Here is a 19,023-nt window from a genome sequence, read left to right as displayed (position 1 = left end):
GGAAAATGTCTTGAGGATGCCCAAGAAAGTATTTAGTTTCTGAATCTACAGCAATTATTTCACTTGTGTAAATGTTCTTTTGCCAATTCATGTTTAAAATGTATATGTATTGCCTATAATATACTGGGGTCTAGCAGCCAACAGGATAGGTGATCCCTGCCCTCATGGAGCCTATATGTTCGAGAGTCAGTCTCCAAAAGTAAGTAGATAATAAAATTAGTCTTCATTATATTACATAAGTAATATGTCTTTAATGATGAGTCTTAAGAGGAAGAGAGACAGAGTAAGAGGGCAGAGAGAAAGGAGGGAACTGCTCTTTGGGATGGGCTGTCAAAAAGGATTTGAGCAGCATCCCTCTCTCTGTGTGGAGGGAGCTGCAAACGTGCAGATCCTTGGGTGAGGGCAGGCTTGGGATACTCTAGGAGCTGTAAGGAGGCTCTCCTGGCAGGGACATGGTAAGTGACAAAAATGATAGGAAACGAGATTAGAAAGACAGTCAGAGGCCAGTGGTCAAACACTGTAGGTCCAGTGAAGACTCTGGGTTTTATTCTAAGTTAGGTGCAAAGACCTTGAAGTATTTTGAGCGGCAGAGTGATATGATGTGATCTACATTTTAAACAGGATCATTGTGGCTATGGAATGGAAACCAACGAGACAGGAAGGGAGACCGACGGAGAGGCAATTCTGTATTGCTTTAAGGAAAAGAAAAAAGTAGAGAGCCAAACCAAGTCATGGAGTTTTGGAATTAGCAGATAGTTTAAGGACATAGCCAAACTTGCGCAATTTTCCGATCAGGAACTGAAGCGTCACCAGATTATGTGACTAATTCTAGGTCACAGTTAGTGGCTGTAAGTATTAGATTCATGGCACTTCTGGTCAGTTCTCTTTTCATTTCCTACCCACTTCTCTGCTGCAAAGACCCCACTTGCATGCATGGTCAGGCCCTTCTACGGAAGGGTAGTGTCACTTCTTGCCACATACACTTATTTCCTGTATTTCCTAAGTACTTGTAGCTTCTTTTCAGAGCAAGGGGACTGTTGCTTCCATGGTCCCAGTGGAAACCCTGCACGTGAGGTTCCTGACATCCTTCTTTCACTGCAAGGCTCTACTTCTTTCAGCTAACAGTACTGGGATTCTTTCTCAGCCCTCTTGTTGCTTCCAAAAACACCTCTTGACCCCGAACACTTTCTGTGTCCTGCTGTGCACTGCTCTGTCTAGCCACATTAGTGAAAATCTTGTGGTTAGACTGATGATGTTCCGTGCAGTAAGAGAGTGGCCTGTTGGGACCTGGTTGTAAACCTGATAGAGGTTAAGAAACTTTGCAGATTGGTATCCTCAGACCTTCCATTTCAGTAAGTGCCTCCAGGATCTTTGCTTCCGATCTGTCTTATGCATTTTGTAAAGGCTGCCTGAATGCCTGAATTATTTGGGGGCACCTTAGAGTGGTAGTTCTCAAATGGGGTAATTTTGCCTCCTAGGGGGCAGGTAGCAGTGCCTGAGGGGCATTTTTGGCTGTCACAGCTCTGGTAGGTGCTACTGGCATCTGGTGGGTAGAAGCCAGGGATGCTGCTAAGTATCCTACGATGCCCAGGATGGGCATCCACAGCAGTGATCTATCCTGAAATGTCAATAGTGCTAAGGTTGAGGAACTCAACTTGAAGATAAAAATAAAATTAGAAAATCTAACCTTTGCTCAAAATAAAATGGCAATCAGACTGGAAAATTAACCAGCATTCAAAAAATCAACTAGAGCGAAATATTTCTCAATTTTTTTTGGACTGCCTCCCACAGTAAGAATATGCAATTTGCACTGCAGCCCGACACACACCACACACAAATGTACGTATAAATACGTGTGTGTGCAACTGTCTCCCAGAACAATACCCACTCATGCTGAATGCAGAGCTTTATATTTTTATACCATTTGGTTCCATTTTAAAAAACGTGGCCATGCCCACTGAATTATTTTTACTGTTCACTGTGATTGAGATCTGTAGTTTGAATAGTACTGAACAAAACGTGTAAGAAAATTGAACACAGCTTCATATAAATAAAAATTAGCACTGAAAGGCATGAAGCAGGAGGTGTATTCTAGTATAGAAGTCACCAAAAGTATCAGCCATTCATTTCACAAGTAGTTATTTTTACCAAACTTTTTTCAAAGAGAATTGAACTGGCTCTTGCCTTCCTGGGGTTTCTGATCTAGTCTGGTGACCAGACTGTCATTCAACTAACTGCCTATACAGTGATGTGCAATTTACCGAGAGCACTCCGTAGCTTGGAGAGGGGGACAGTGATTGATTTTGTGCATCAGAAAGCTGGGAAGTGGATTGACAAAGGTCTCCCAGTGAGGTGACATTAGGAATGGCTGAGTGGGATTTCTCCAAAGGGACAGGGGATGAGGAACAAGAGAATCCAGGTAGAAGGTTTTCTGGGCTGGGTGTTGAGGGAGATCTCTGAGGATGTGCTTGAGGCCAAAGGATATAGAGGTGCAACGCCAGAACACAGCAAGCCACCCTGGACCCCCGCTCTAGGCTAATATAAAACCACCCCCATTATTAGCATGTTATACTCCTGCTCTTCCTGTTCACAGGATAGATGCCACACTCCTTAACCTGACGTTCACGATCTTTCGTAACCTAGCCCCAGCCAGCCTTTCTGGCCTTACTGCTCCTGGCTTCATAGCAGGAGCCCCCCACCCCAGCAGATGGATGGTATATTGACTGTACCCACTGTGGCCAGAAACCTGTGTGCTCTTCCATCCTCGTCTTTTCTTGCTCAGCAAATTCCAACCAGATGGTAATTTCTCAAGGTGTAGGTTTCAAACATGGAAAAAGGAAATCCTTCCATGGAAAGCATTGCCAGGATTCCATTTGTTATCCAGACAGTGAATTCTCAGCACTACCATTTCATCATTTTCTCTCTGATGGAGGTCGGTTTTGTGATGCTTCAGTGCTTGCAAACCCTCAGCTGAACCCCTGGCTTCCCCTCACTCTCTATGTGGGTTTAATCAATATGCCAATATCTATTTGAAAGTGAGAACAAATTACTCTTGTTTCCATTTATTTTGAAAAAAAAAAAAAGTTTCTTAGGCACAGCTTAATCCATGACCCAGAGAGAGTTCGGCTTGCTCCTGTCCCAGACTCCCCATGGGGTTTTCAATCAATTGTTGGACAGGATTGTGGGTCAGAGTAAGGACGTAAGCCAGACTCTCTCCTCTGATTTAAGACTGGCTCTACTCCTATGATGATATTCATAATGTAGAAGTTGTTTTCATCATGACAGCGCACCCTCCCTAGCTTAATTACCACCAGTGGTCTTTTCTATAGCTCATCATTAAGGGCTACTGTCTGCTAGAGCCCTGCAAGCTTTTGGAATGTGAGTTCACCCAAGACATTTGAATGTAGTTTTAAATCACTTGTATTTCACCAATGCACAAAAATTATTTGAGGAACTGTGCAATATATGCACACACATTCACACACCATAATTAAAAATAAGTGTGGTAAGATGAACAGAAATCAAACCAGAAATACAAATATAATCACACGAGGTAAAACAGTCACTTAAGTCTTGGGTGTCGCCAAACTCTAAACTCCTTATTAGCAAAGACAAGAAGAAAATCAAGGCCTTAGAGAATTCTTTGTATCTCACTAAAGGATGTAAACCTGCTTTTCAGTGAAAATAAAGGGTATTTCAAAAATAGTTCAGACACTCTCTGAAGGTAGTTAACATCCTTTGCCTTCCTAACTTGCCTATACTAATACACTATCGATAAGTCCCCTTCCCCAACTTGTCTGCACAGAAATCACCGTCCTGGTTCCTATGACTTTTCCTTCTGCTTTAGGAATCTTACTGGCTTGTATCTAGGTCTGGGTCTTTTCATTTTAGCAATGATATTAGCTTTTTAAAAAAAAAAAATATTTATTTATTTATTCATGAGAGACAGAGAGAGAGAGAGAGAGAGAGAGAGGCAGAGACACAGGCAGAGGGAGAAGCAGGCTCCATGCAGGGAGCCCGATGTGGGACTTGATCCCGGGTCTCCAGGATCACACCCTGGGCCCAAGGTGGCACTAAACCTCTGAGCCACCTGGGTTGCCCCAATATTAGCTCTTTTGAACTGTAGTCTATTTTTTTTTTCCAGATCAGACGTTTTATTTTTATGTCTTTGATTCATAAGACATTTGAAATGTTTCCATCATTCTGGTAAAGGCTAAAGAAGCACCCGTGACCTTGGTTTGGATCTTGTCCTCTACATTCACGTCCTTATGTAGTATTTTCTCATCTTTCTGGGGACATTTCTCAGGTTCACCCCCATGTCACTGACCGAAGTTACTACAATGTAATTTTTGGTCCTTGCTGTCTTAGATGTGGATTTTCATCCTCCTAATAAAATTCTGGCTTGGTTACATTGCTTATTTTTTATTATGAACAATTTCAAACATAGTAAAAAATGTCAGGAATATCTCTATATCCATGACCCAACTTTTTCAAATCTTAACAGTTGCCATATTTTATTCAGTGTTAGAAAAAGAAAACATCCCTGTCCTCTGCACCCTGTACCCTCCCCACCCCATCCTCCTGCCTTTTCTTTGGAGGTGTTTGCATTTAGTGTTATGGTTTCCCTACACGTTAAGTCATTATGCTAACATGTATATGTTTATTTACGAATGATATGGTATTGTCTTGAATGTTTCTACACTTCTTATAAATGCAATGCAAGTACCCTTTGGTGATGAGTTTTTCTCCCCAACATTATCTTTTGACTCTCACACCAGTATAAAGCTCTAGTTCATGCAGCTTCACTGCTGTATAGTGTTCCACCAGATAAATACACTTAGTAATATGTGTTGCATAGATCTTCCACTAGCCTGTGACTTATCTTTCACTTCCCTTACAGTATCAATTAATGAACAGAATTATTTCATTCAGTGTAGTTAAATATCTCAGTTTTTTCTCTTATGATTTATGCTTTCTGTGTTTTTTTTAACTACTTCCTCTTTCCAAGATCATTAAGCAAAATTTTGTTTTACCCTAAAAATTTGAAAATTTTGCTTTTCACATTTAGGGTCTCAATCTACCTGAAATTTACTTTTAGGCATAAAGAAGGAAGAGCCTAACTTAATATATATATATATATATATTTTTTTTTCATATAGATAATCAGTTGCCCCAGTACCAATCGTTGAATCATTAATCCTTTCTCCTATTGATTTGTAATGGCATCTTTCTGCATATCAGATCTCCACACATTTGTAAGTCTGTTTCTGAGTTCCACTATAGTCTATTTCCTTAGTCTTTAGACTATGGTCTATTTCCCTAGGTCAATACTGTCTTAATTTCTGCCGCTTTGTAGAATTTTGATACCTGGTAGGTAATTCTACTTGACCTTGTTCTTCTTCAAAATTACCCTGTCTTTTCTTGTCCTGTCACTCTTTAATATAAATTTTAGAATCAGTTTTTCAATTCTATAAAAAACTCGATTGGGAGTTTACAAATCAGAATTACATTGAATTCTGTTTTGAATGTATAAATTAATTCTGGAGGAATTGGCATCTTCATGATATGGACCCATTCAGTTCATGGCTGTGTTATATCTCATCCATTTATTTGGATCTTTCCAAAACCTTTTAGTGAGCTTTTGTTATACTTACTCTCCAGGCTCGTATACTTGAAAGGCTATTTTACATTAGTTTAATCTGTGGAATTTTCTTTCTTTCTTTTTTTATTTTTGTGGTCACAATTTCCTTTTCATGCAGTTTTCCTGTATACTTTTGAAAAGAACGTATGTTCTCTTATTTTGGTGTCTAGGGTTCTATATATGTCCACTTGATCAACCTATTTAATATTGTTGTTCAAACTTCTATATTGTCAGCTTGATCTATTAGTTACTGAGAGAGACACATTAAAATTTCCCGCTATATATCCCTACCTATACGTCTCTCAATCTTCTTCTTGATATATATGTGAGGTTGTAATATTAGGTACATATAAGCTTAAAATCATCTTATATTCCTGGTAGCTCCTTTAATCATTATTTAGCAACCATTTTTAACATTAACGATGCTGCTTCTCTTTTCTCTTAAAGTTTATGTTGTCTAATGATAATACACATACACTAGCTTCCTTTTAGCTATTGCTAGAAACACCTCTTACATTATTTTTACTTTTGATCTCTCAGTGTCTTATGTTGTAGATACTTTCTAGAAACAATATACAGCTTAACTTATAAAAATCCACTCTGACAAGCACTGTCCTTTAAATGGCAAGTTGTTTTTGTTTTTACAGTTATTGTAATTGTTAACATATTCTATTTATTTCTACCATTTTATTTTGTGTTATTTACTCTGCTTTCTTCTTTTTTCTTTTTTCTCTGCTTTTTTTTTTTTTTTTTTGGTTTGGTGACAGGGAGGAATCTTTGGTGCTTCTTTCCTGTTTTCTATACAATTGACAATATTTTCTTAGCCCCCCTTTCTCCTCTCTTGGAGTGAATTATACATTCTTTATTTACCATCCTTAGGTTGTTAACTTTCAAACTTTTATCAGGGTGCTTGGGTAGCTCAGTTGGTTAAGCATCAGACTTTTGGGTTCAGCTCAGGTCATACACTCAGGGTGGTGCAATCAAGCCCTGCACTGAGCATCCACTCAGCAGGGAGTCTGCTTGAGACTCTCTCTCTGACCTTCTCCTCCAGCCCCCGCCCCCCATGCTCACTCTCTCTCTAGAACAAATAAATAAGATCTTAAAAGAAAAATCTTTTATAGCCTAAAGTTAATCAACATTTATTACCCTCATCACAAACAATAAAACCTTAGCAGCCTCAATTTAAGTCAATTCTTTTTTTTTTTTTAAGATTTTATTTATTTCTTCATGAGAGATACAGAAAGAGAGGCAGAGACCTAGGTAGAGGGAGAAGCAGGCTCCATGCAGGGAGCTCAATGCAGGACTCGATCCCAGGACCCCAGGATCATGACTTGAGCCAAAGGCAGACGTTCAACCACTGAGCAACCCAGGTGCCCTCTAAGTCAGTTCTTTCTTGTCTTACATGTTATTTCTTAGTATTTTTGTCCCACCTTGTTTAGTAGCCACAAGTTAGACATTTTTTTTACAGTAATGCACATTTAGGTTTATCCAAATGTTTATCAGTTTCTCTGTCCAATACATTTTTCATCTTATTCTTTCCTTCTTCTTCCTGAAGCATACTTTTCAGTAAATCCTTGATGGTCTGTTAGTGATAAACACTCTCCAACTTTGTGATCCAGTCCTTGTTTCATTCTAATTGTTGAAAAACCCTTTAATCAAATATAGAATTTTGTGATGGTAGTGATTTATCCTAGCATCGTGTCTCAAACTGGAGAGGGGGGATGAGAAAGTATAATTGTGTTTGGTTGAAACCATCTGGTTATCACAATACTTAAAAGAGATGGTTTAAACCATCTGGTTATCACACATCACAGTTGATACCCAAATCTGAAGCCACTTTAAAAAAGACCACAGAGGCCGGTTTGGATGGCTCAGTGGTTTAGCACCCACTTAAGCCCAGGGCATGATCCTGGAGACCTGGGATCGAGTCCCATGTCAGGTTCCCTGCATGGAGCCTGCTTCTCCCTCTGCCTGTGGCTCTGCCTTTCTCTCTCTGTGTGTCTCTCATGAAGAAATAAATAAAATATTAAAAAAATAAAAAAGACCACAGAGAGTCCACGGTGACGGTCCACAGCCACAGTGGTGCTCCCATGTGCAGAGCATCAGTCATCCCACCCTGTGGGTGTGGGCATGTCTCCCTCCCCACTGGACTGTAAGCCCTCAGCAAGCTGCCTGTCTTCTTTCTCATCTTGCTCTACCTCCTGAGCCTCAAATGCAGTGTATGAACTCAGCCCTGTTTTGTACTGACCCACTGGAGATCACGCTATATATGTCAGTTTTGTGTTTGCCACCCAGTCTCTGCTATAGGATCCAACTTTCAATCCCTGCTTTTCTAGATCATTCTCATGAGCACACAAACATGTATGCTATATTATTCATAAAAAAGACTCCCATGACCCCAAATGCCTCCCCCTCCCATCCTGTTTCTCTGCTTTCCTTCAAGCTAGAGTTATTATGTTTTCTACACTCATTGTTAACCAGTTTTGTTTTGTTTTTTACCTCTATGCACTGTTCATCTGACTCCAACCTGCTTCTACCCCCAGTGCTTATGTGGGGAGGGCCGATGACCTCCATTTTTCCAAACATAATGTCATCCCATGCCATTATATATCACATGCCATCATATTTAAAATACTTTAAAAAGTAATGAACATTTATAATACATCTGACTAATTTTTAAATTTCTAATACAACTACAAAATTGAATAACTCAAATGCTTGATATAGATTGCCAAATTATCCCACGGAAAGAGAGAGAGAGAGAGAGAGAGAGAGAGAGATCTCACTTTTTAAGCCATATCCTCCTGACACGATGGACAATAGTTTTCTCTGCTGCTGAACTCCCAGTGAAAATAACTGGCTGCACAGTTAGAACATTGGCATTGACCAGATTAAAACTGGAGTCCTTCAAAAAACATTTAGCTTGTGTTTACCATGTGCAGCGTATACTTAAGATTTGGCCCTTAAAGAGAACATTCAGTCATTCAGTCATTCTCTTATCTAATAAATCAGCATTGAGTGCCTGTTGTATACATAATACTGAAATCTTAATGCCAGTCACCATTTCGGCTGTTCAGAAATGTCCTCATTGCCTACCTAAATAATACACTGCCCACTCCACCTCAAGTCCTGAGGTATCACCATAGAATGGTGTCAGTGAATTGTTATTCATTATTCTTTGAAGTTACAAAGATTCCAAGTCTGAAATCTCTAACACAGCATGATGAAAATATGGCCTTGGGTTTTCCTGCTGTGTTTACAGCCACCTCTTGCATTATGCTTTGGCTATGTATCTCCTCCATCAGCAGGTAACAAAAAAGTAGGTGCCTAACACCTTGGTTTCTGGCCATTTGCTTAACTTTCCATAGCCCCATTATCTTAAGAAAGGGAGGCTCTGAGGGAGAAAGATATAGTGGCTTGTACTTGGTTGACTGGTTTATATTCTTCAAAAGGCAATACCCCACAGAGTTATGCACAGTTGGCATGTCCTATGCATGTGTATGCCGAAGATAAAGGAGTAGGAGAAGCATTGAGGTGAGGGCTCTAGAAATCACTTGGCACCTGGGGTATCATCCTGAGCTAGAGTCAGATGAGAGTTTCAGGAAGCAGGAGCAGAAAAGAGCAAACACATCTGCCTCTGGCTGGTACTTAGAGCAGCTCTCTCCCAACACCCCACTCCTACCACTATAGAAACACACCCTGGATTAGTTAGATCTATTCAGATTGGAGGAAAACATTCAGGCAGACAATTTGGGGGAAAGGAAGGAAAAAGGGAATTCATTCAGCATCCTTGTAGACGCTCTGAGTCCCTGTGCTGCCGAGGCTGAAGTTAAGCAGGCTAATTTTCTGCAGAACCAGGAGTCTCTCCCAGTAACCTTCAGGATCACAAGGGAGCTCTGTGCCCCCACCCTTCAGCATGCACACGGTTGGTAGATACACTTCTTGGGGAGAGGGTCTAATTGTGTCATTTGACTCCCATTCATTTCAGTTAGGAATGCACTGAACTTCTAGCCATCACAACTACCCTCACTGCCAAAGACAATATAGTAGAAAGGAAAGTTCCAAAAGCCTTCTACTTACATCTTACCAACCCAGACTACCTCACGGCCACCTCTAGATGCAAAAGAGGTTCAAAAGTCCAACATTTAGCTCCTGTAGCACCTACAGAGAAGAGGTAAGGGAGGAAGGATTAAGGTTGAAATATCCGCCTTGCCTTCTGATGTGAAGCCCGTCTTTTGGTAGATATTCACACAGGCCTCTCAGAGGTGCTTGGTCTGGATATGATTGTCTTAGGCTCAGGCATAGATCCTGGTTCCATCATTTTTGGCCAGGGTGGCAGGACTGACTTCATTTAAAGCAGATAGCCCAAGCCAAAGCAACTTAATGCCAAAGAGCTGCTTGGAAGACTCACCCCAGAAGGGGCACAGGGTATGGATTATTTTCCAGGCAAGGTCTCTGGAATGCTTTCTTTAAGATCTTGGAAAGAATTGTTGATAGCTTTTAAACTCTTTCTATGGGTCCTTTTGTGCCTAAAGTTTTGCTATTTAAGAATCCAGATGAATGCTGCCTATATTTTTTTATGCCTAAATTATTTTTATTATGCCTAAATATTTCATATATTTTTATTATGCCTAAATTATTTCAAAAGTTTACTCTTTTTATTTCTTATACATTTTATAAATTTCTACAATGTTCCTGGGAGTGAGTAAGGTTTTGGTGTTATAGTAGAAACCAATAGAGATGATATTACCTTCTTTAAGGTATTTTCAATCTATTGAAAGAGTCACTGTTATGAAATCATTCCACAAATAAATATATAATTACAAGTTTAAAATGCTATAAAAGAGGAGAGAACCATAAGAATATATAGGAAGGGAACCTGACCTTATCTGGGATGAGAAAACATCCCCAAGAGGGTGATTTTGAGCAGAGATATAAGAATTAAAAAGGCAAAAGATGGGCAATGAGGGATAAGATTTCCAAGCCTAGGGAATGTGCATGTGCAAGGACCCTGAGGCAAGAGAAAGCATGATGTACCTCCCAAATGGAAAGAAGAACCAATGTTTTTTCTGGCTGGAGCAGGATAAGAAGGAATAAATTGGTATGAGATGGGGCTTGAACTGGCAGTAACACAGAGTCTCTAAAGGGACAAAGGCAACAGGTCTGACCTGCCATTTTTCTGTCCAGCCAACCAAATCTTGAATATTTGCACTGGAGGAGATGACCCAGTTTCAATGACACATTGCCTCATGGGGGACGCTTTCCTTTCAACCATTCTTGTTCTGGTGAATTGAGGTTCTGAGGATGCCCACTTAAAAACACTTATCCTCTTTTTCCATTTTCTGAACCAACTGAGAAATAAGACAACAGAGTCAGCAGATAAAGAATCAAATTGCTATCGTTATTTCTGAAATTTTCTAGCACAAGGCTGGGCAGAGAAGACTGGGCAGAGAAGGTAGCTTACTCTAAGGTACAAAGTGGGTTTGAGAACTCCCCTCTGCCTAGGGAAGAGCCCACTTGAAGCAGAGTTTGCATTTGCAGAGAAGTCCCACCTGCCCAGGTCACTGCTTTCCACTTTTCTAGGTTGAGAAGGGAGGTGGGAGGGACCAAATTTGCCCCCAACTCCTCCTCCCTCCCCCAGGTCCTTTGATGGATTGGCTTCAGAACCATGGACCAAATACTGCCACCTGGAGCTAGGTTACTGTCTCTACCCCTGTAGGGAGGCAGAGGGGTTGGGCAAGAATTCAACATTATTTTGGGAAACTCTCTGCATGATTACAACTTCAGGAGTGGAGAATATCTTTTCCTCTCTCATCCATTGCCAAGAGCTGTTAAGAGAAGGGACTCACATACCCTGGTCCTTATGAGTGAAGATGAATTCTGATAAATGATATCCTATCTTCTAGGAAGCTAATAATATTGAACACAAAGCCACAATCCCCAAAGCATGTAACTTCCTTGCTGAACTAACTCCTTTTTTTTTTTCCTTTTTATCCACATAAATAAAATTCCCCAGCTGTATCTTTTTCAAACCTTGCTTGAAGTAACAGATGCCAACAATATGTCTAAATCAAAAGTGTAAACTTTAGGGTCACAGAATGTTAGTGCTGGAAAGGATCCTGTAGGTCATCAAATCTAATCCCATTCCTTGTTTTATTAGAAAACATGAGACCCAGAGAGATAAGTGTATTGTCCAGGGTCACATAGTCATCTGTGTGCCTCTTGTAATTATTTGGATTCCGTGACCAGGGGTATTTCCAACTACACCATGTTGATACATCAGAGAAACTCACTATTTGTAAAATGCGTGTGATGCTTTTATAAAAATAAATATACAGGGGCTCCTGGGTGGCTCAGTCGGTTAAGCAGCTGACTCTTGATTTTGGCTCAGGTCATGATCTCAGGGTCCTGGGATTGAGCCTTGAGTCAGGCTCTGCGCTCAACAGGGAGTCTGCTTCAGGATTTTCTCTCTCCCTGTGCTCTCTCCCCACCCTCAAATAAACGAATCTTTAAAAAATAAACATACAGGTTTTTGCAAAATAAGTCACCTGTAATTTGTTAGTAGTCATTTGTATTTTGTGTATTACTTTTTTCTTGTAGTGGAATAACCCTTGAACTTCTTTTGCATTCAGTGGTTTGACTTTTCTGGTTCTAAGTAAATGCCTTCTTTTTAATGTTCTCTTTTCCTAATTAACAACATGCCAAGTAGAAAGAGATAAGTCATGCACTTTAATTATAATACCCCAGGCTACTGAGAGAATTCTTATCACTCTCTCAGACTGCACATTCTGTGTTCACTGAGAAATGGCATTGGTAGAAACTATATGTAAGCCATGGTTTTGAACTCTGAAGTGGAGAATTTTATTCCATGTTTCTTCCAGTCATGCTGTGCTCCTTCCCTTCCTATTAAAAATGACAAGTAATGGGCAGCCTGGGTGGCTCAGAGGTTGAGCACCGCCTTCAGCCCAGGGCCTGATCCTGGAGATCCGGAATCGAGTCCCACGTCAGGCTCCCTGCATGGAGCCTGCTTCTCCCTCTGCCTGTGTCTCTGCCTCTCTCTCTCTCTCTCTCTAAATAAAATCTTAAAAAAAAAAAAAAAAGACAAGTAACTACTACCCAGGTTATTATAAGGGATAGGGAATTTAAGTAGCTGTAACCAGTAGTGGAAGCACCATTGGGAGCCCAGAATTCTGAATCAGCTATGCCACCAATGAACTGTTTTTGGGCAAGTCACATCGACTCTCTGAGCCTGAATTTTTCTCTGAGTCTCAGTTCACCTGTCTATAAAATGGACTTGTTGCGCCAGCTGCTCTCTCAAGTTTCCCTATAGAAGTAAAATTTATTTGACTCTGAGTCCTTGTGATTCTGTATTCCTTTCTTCATTCTTATCTCACACCATTCATTTTCCCAAACCAAGCAGTAGCCTCTGGCTTCAAAGAGATATATGATTTCCTGTCAAAACAGAGCAGTTGTTATAAATACCAAAGGACTTTATCCAGTGAATAATATATGCCTTATTCGACTCATTAGGAAGAACAGAGAATCTGGCATCATTTCCATTTTCATCATGATAACCATTTCATAGCTGCCACAACACATCCATGGTCCTTTTCTCTAAGGACTTTCCTTCAAGACAGACTTCCTAGGTGGACTAAAGGGCAGGAGGAGACCTGGCTGCCTACACCCAACCACAGTGTCTTTATGTCCTTCCAGCTGAAGTATCTTAGATAGTTGGCACCAAAAAGTTCATGATAGGGTGTTATGGATACTGAACTAGGGGTCATATGATCCAATTCTGGACCTAGATCTTCTAATGAGATGCAAGACCTTGATCTCAAGTCACTTGTCTTCTGTGACCTCAGTTTGCACATGTATGAAATGGGAAGTTTGGGCTTGATGGTGTCTAAGGTCTCCTTCAACTTTAAAGTATGTGTGTTACTTAGATGGACTTAAAGGGATGATAGAAAGGGATCTCAAGAAATTTAGAATTATCGCTCCTGCCTTCAAGGGACTCACAACTGGGTTGGGAAACACAAGGAGAACATTCCAGGGCCAGGAGTCCAGAGGAAATAATATTTTAACATCTGTTGATTTTATCAAGCTATGACAGTTTATTCTAAGCTCATATTCAGGGGCACGTATCCACTAGGATATGGAGTAGTATCCAACAGGTCTTGGCAGTTCCATCTTTTGTGGAGTCACCATCTTTTTTCTAGAAGTGTCTGATCTCTTTTTAAAATATCACTTGATTTTGACCTTTTGATGATACACATTCAGCTCTGTCTCCACAGGATGCATGCAATTGGAAGGATGTGTAAGCTGTGTGAGTAGAATAAAGGAGAGGAAGAAAAGATGACAATGTGGAAAGAAGCGATAACCAGTCTTGGGATCAGAAAATACAAGATGTATAAGAAGACAACTGGTTGACCAGTTTGGTCATTAGGACTTTTGAAGCAGGGAAAAAAAAAATGCTAAAAATACAATTTGAAGCCAGATTGTAAGTAGTATGACGTAGTCAAAAGAGAGACCAAAGAGAAGTTCTAGCTCTGCCATTTGCCATCTGCATGCCTTTAAGCAAGTTATTTAATCTTTCTGAGTTTATTTCTCCACATGGTAGAATGGAGATAATAATACCGATGACACAGGAATTTTTGAGGACTAATAGAAACAATGTATGAAAAGTTCCTGGCACAGGAAAAATGGTCAATAAGTGTTAATTTTCTAAATCCCAGGCTCTTTCCACCTCCACAGTGGCTTCTTCTCTGACAGGCAATTGGGAAAGTAGCAACCAGACAGACCCTGGCTTGGAGTTAGTCTTGGCCTGTTACAGAATCTTTGATCTTAGTCAAATCATTTAACCTTTCTGTGCTTCAATTTATTTACCTGCAGAGTGAAATTAACCATACTTACTTTGCAGGATTATTGTAAAGTCTAGAAATGTATGAAATGTATTATGTTATGCACAGCCATATCTGTTAATTGTGAAGAGATAGTAGGTTTCCATAAATGATGGTGATGGGGAAAGGAGGAGGAGAAAGAGGAGTTACCAATGAGATCCTTGAACTCTTGACCAAGAGCCTAGGATTTATCTTGTAGGTAGTGGTAGTCTTTGAAAGTTTTTATTTTTCAAATAGGGTATCATAAGATGAAATGAAGAGAATCTTGACTTTGACGAGTCAATACAAGAATGGCGAGAGTGGGCCCAGGGCTGAGAGAACACCTTGGAGGTGGGAAGACCTGGAGATAAAACCCAGCTCTTTTCATGTATGTGCTGTAAAGTTCTTTTATTGCGAAATGGAGTCTTTCCTCCTTAATCTGACGATTGTGAATATACGAGAGAGCCAGACCTAGAAACAGCGAGTGAGAAATGGACCCAGAGAAAGAGGGAGAGTTGAGGAGAGAGGTAGAAAGATACAGATATGGAGAGACAAGAGAGAGGAAAGCTGCGTTCAAGGGCTTCCTGGCTTTTTGTGGGAAGACATCTGGCACCCAGCTGTGCTGGCTGGATGCAGGTGGCTTAAGAGAACTTGCATCCAGGTATAAAACTGGAATCAACAGGCTTGAATTTTCAGCTGACAGGTGGGCTATCTTAAATAAAACTGTGAAGAGTTGAAATGAGGGTGGTGAGAACAGCTCCTTCCCTGGTGGCTCCAGATTACCTGCTCACCAGTTTCTCTCTTCCTGGTCCAGAGGAGATTTCTGGTCAACTGTGCGCCCACCGAGAAGGCTTCCCACGCCCTCTTTCTGTCATGTCTTTCAACTCTGTTTTCAATCTGCTCACTTTTTTTTTTTTTTTTTTTTTTTGCTTAAAGGAGAGTGAGTTTGCTTTTGTGAGAAAGGTGCTTATTTGGCTTAGCTTATTCTGAAAGCAGAACATCTTTAAATTCAGTTTATTTTTTTCTTATCTTTCTCCCCCTCCTGCCTTCTCCTCACTTCTCCTCCAACCAGTCATCCAAACACTGAGTGTGTGATGGGCATTGGCAACCTACAAAAGTCCATTTCTATTGCCAGAGTTGTTTCTGCTACAAGGGCTGGTGCCCGGTGTGTCCTGTTTAGAGAATGCAGTTGGTACCTATGCCCATACCAACTGGGAGGAAATGGGGGGTTATTGAGCAGCACTTTGAAAGCCTCACATACCCTGGTGAGTGTTTTTTGTGCCCATCCCCTAATGGACAACATCATGTATTATCTCCTAAGAGTTTTCCTCAGCCCACCTTCCAGTTCTCAAAGATCCCATTGTCCTGCTAATGTAGATGGAAATGGTGGCACCTAAGATAACCATGTAGGGGCCCATTGTTCTGGGTGTAGGAGTGTTTACTCTAGTGCAGTGTCTCTTTCTTGCTTCAAAGAATTTGTAATGAAATATTTCATACATGAAGGGTTCATATAAAAATCACATGAACACTCACAGGTATCCAGCACCTGTCTTAAGAAATAGACTGTGATAGCCCCTCAAAGGGCTCTGGGTCCCACAGCTCATTCATATCTGTCTTCTAACTTCCCCCAGATATTTTGTCATGGTCTTAGTTTTCTTATGAGTTAAAAAAATATATATATATTGTATATATATTTATATTACTATATAATATATAGTAATATATATTTGTATTAATTAACATATTTATCCTACATATACATATTTAGAACTATATGTATATTTACATATATACATATTTAGTTCTATATAGTTATACACATGTAACTATACATATTTCTCTCTAGATAATATGTTAAATTTTGCTTGCTGTTGAATTTTATATAAATGGTATCAAACTGGATACGTTCTCTTGCCACTTGCATTTTTTACATGGAATAATGTGAGATTAAGCCATGTTAATGCATTAAATGCTCATTCATTTATTTCCCCTGCAATATAGCATTCCATTCCATAGATATAGTGTAATTCACTTATCTATTCTCTGTTGACAGATATTTAGGGTGTTGCTTGTTATAATAGCCAATTTGAAATGTTTTTTACCATTGTAAATTCTGAGGCTATGAATGTGTTTTGCACATGTACTGGTTCACATGTGGGAGAATTTCTCCAGATTTTGTAAGTTGGGCTGACATTGCTGGGTCAAAAGGTGTGAACATTATCTACTTATTTCCAAGTATTCTTGCAAAGTGATTGTACACATCTAACACCAGTGTATAAAGAGTCGCCACGGATCCCATCCTTGGTCATATTCTTTTATTGCCCACATTTTACATTTTTGACAGTTTTGTCAGTATAAAATGGCAGCTCTTTCTGGCATTGATTGGCATTTCCTTGGTACTTATGAGATGAAACATTTTTAAATTTTTCGGTCATTGAGACTTCCTCTCTTGTGTTGAATTCTTTGTGTTTCCAGTACATCCCGATCTGTTTGACAGAACTCTGTATATGGCTCAGTTAGGATAGAAAGGGGAAGGCAGGCATATGGTGACTGTGTGTGCTCTTTTCTCTGTGAAGGCCCCGAGGAAGGAGGAAGTGGCCGCTATGGACCTTGTTATATCCCCAACATGGGCGTTGGTGTGGATGATGAGGGATTTGAAGATGACTTAGATTCGGATATTTCCTTTGAGGAGGTAACAACAATCTCTGCTTGTAAAACCTGGGTGTTTTTGTTTTCATGCTGAACAAGGCAGTTTAACCAATGGACCATGAACATTTTACTTAAACTTACTTAAATTGGCCCATTAGCTCTTAACACAAATTTTCTCTATTAGGCTCCAGGTGCTCATAAATTAGTAGTAACTAGGTACCAACCATGCTAATGTTCTATAGCCAGCCCCTGCCGGCTGACTTCACAATCTGGCAGAAACATATTTAGTAAAATGTATGAAGTCAAGTATTAGAAGGAAATGAACAGTTCCTTGACAAAGTAACACATCTTTGTGATATTATAATAGTAAAGATCATGCAATATCAGCTTTACCACTGATTTCCTAAATAGCACAGGGCAAAGCACTTAAAATCCTTGAGCTTAAGGTTCTTATCCACAAACTGGGATCAGTACTATCTGCTCCATTTACATCCATCCTAGGGTTTTGAGAAATAACAAAAGCGACCATATTTTTAAGTATTAGACATCAATCAACCATAAATAAGGCTGTCTGAACACTGTCCTCTGTGTTAATTCTGAACCATTTCTCTTCTATGGCTGTAGGTGGAACCACTTTATGCTACTCAAAGAGGAAATAGGAAATTTTTTGTGGAATCCAAGATGGCACCCAAGTCAAACCCAAAGACTGCTTCTAGGCTTGTCGGCCCTACGCTAGCATCTCTCCCAACAGCTACAGTGGCTCCCCAGCCCACTCCATTGGAGAGGAAAGGAAAGAATGATGTGGCTATAATGCCAAGGCTCTTTGACATGTCTTGTGATGAAACTCTCTGCTCTGCTGATAGCTTTTGTGCCAATGACTACACCTGGGGGGGCTCACGGTGCCATTGCAACCTGGGCAAAGGTGGTGCAACCTGCTCAGAAGGTAGGCCTTCGATGAGGGGAACATGATGAGGGGTTGGCCCCAGTGGGAGCCAAAGGGCAGTTTTGTGCTCCACACATTGTTCCTTCTAGCCCTTTTCCAAGATAAGCAACTTTTCCATGTATTCATAATTGAATTAGCTATCCAGGAAAAATGTAAGACCACTTCCATTGCTTCTAGTTGAATAGCAACCCAGTTTCTATGTGTGCCACACATGTAGTACTTTTGGAGAAATTAATAAGTCACCCTAGTGGCACCTTGGAGAGGTGGACTTTACTTGGATCACATCTCTCCTGTAAAAGTGCAGCTGAAAACATGTACATGAAGGTTAAGAAAGATAATAATTGAACCAACTCACATTATACAAATGTACAGCTGGAAGCTAGGTGTCAGTGGTCTTGAAAACATTGATTTCTTTTTAGAGTAGCAAGTTAACAATCTCTAGTTTCTCCCTAAGAATTTCAGAAGCTCAAAGTTCCCAAGAATGACAATCGTAGATGTAAAAAAAAAAAAAAAAAAAAAGGGAGAGAAGGTAATAAGCCAGGTTTAACAGATATTCAGAGTTTTCACTTAAGGACATCCAGGCAATGGCATATATTGCTTTTTGCATTTGAAGAAGTAAGGAAATAGTGTTCTTTCATGTTGTCTTTTTCTTTTTTCAGATATTGCTATACAGTATCCTCAGTTCTTTGGCCACTCCTATGTAATCTTTGAACCTCTGAAGAACTCCTATCAGGCATTTCAAATTACTCTTCAATTTAGGGTAAGAAGGATTAGTTGTTTGAATGCCTAGCTGAAGGACACCTTAGCACAGCTTTGTGCCATATCAAACGGGGTGGGCTGGGAGTGCAGGAAGCACGGAGGTAAATTTAGCAAAGGTAAGTATGACACAGAGTCTGTCCTTAAACTGGCTCACA

At 40.1% G+C, this 19,023-nt stretch overlaps 1 protein-coding gene across 2 annotated transcripts in view; it reads left to right on the top strand.

Moving 5' to 3' along the window:
* EGFLAM (EGF like, fibronectin type III and laminin G domains) overlaps positions 1-19,023 on the top strand; it is a 178,866-nt gene that overhangs the window by 107,852 nt on the left and 51,991 nt on the right. For both annotated transcript variants that reach the window (XM_026016715.2, XM_026016714.2), the window contains exons 8-10: positions 17,094-17,209; positions 17,791-18,109; positions 18,769-18,869. In XM_026016715.2, the coding sequence (XP_025872500.1) occupies positions 17,094-17,209; positions 17,791-18,109; positions 18,769-18,869 (536 nt within the window). The remainder of the gene's footprint in view (positions 1-17,093; positions 17,210-17,790; positions 18,110-18,768; positions 18,870-19,023) is intronic.

The sequence above is a fragment of the Vulpes vulpes genome, chromosome 4, assembly GCF_048418805.1.
Source record: "Vulpes vulpes isolate BD-2025 chromosome 4, VulVul3, whole genome shotgun sequence".
NCBI classification, from domain to species: Eukaryota; Metazoa; Chordata; class Mammalia; order Carnivora; family Canidae; genus Vulpes; species Vulpes vulpes.
This window is presented reverse-complemented; position numbering and strand designations above follow the sequence as displayed.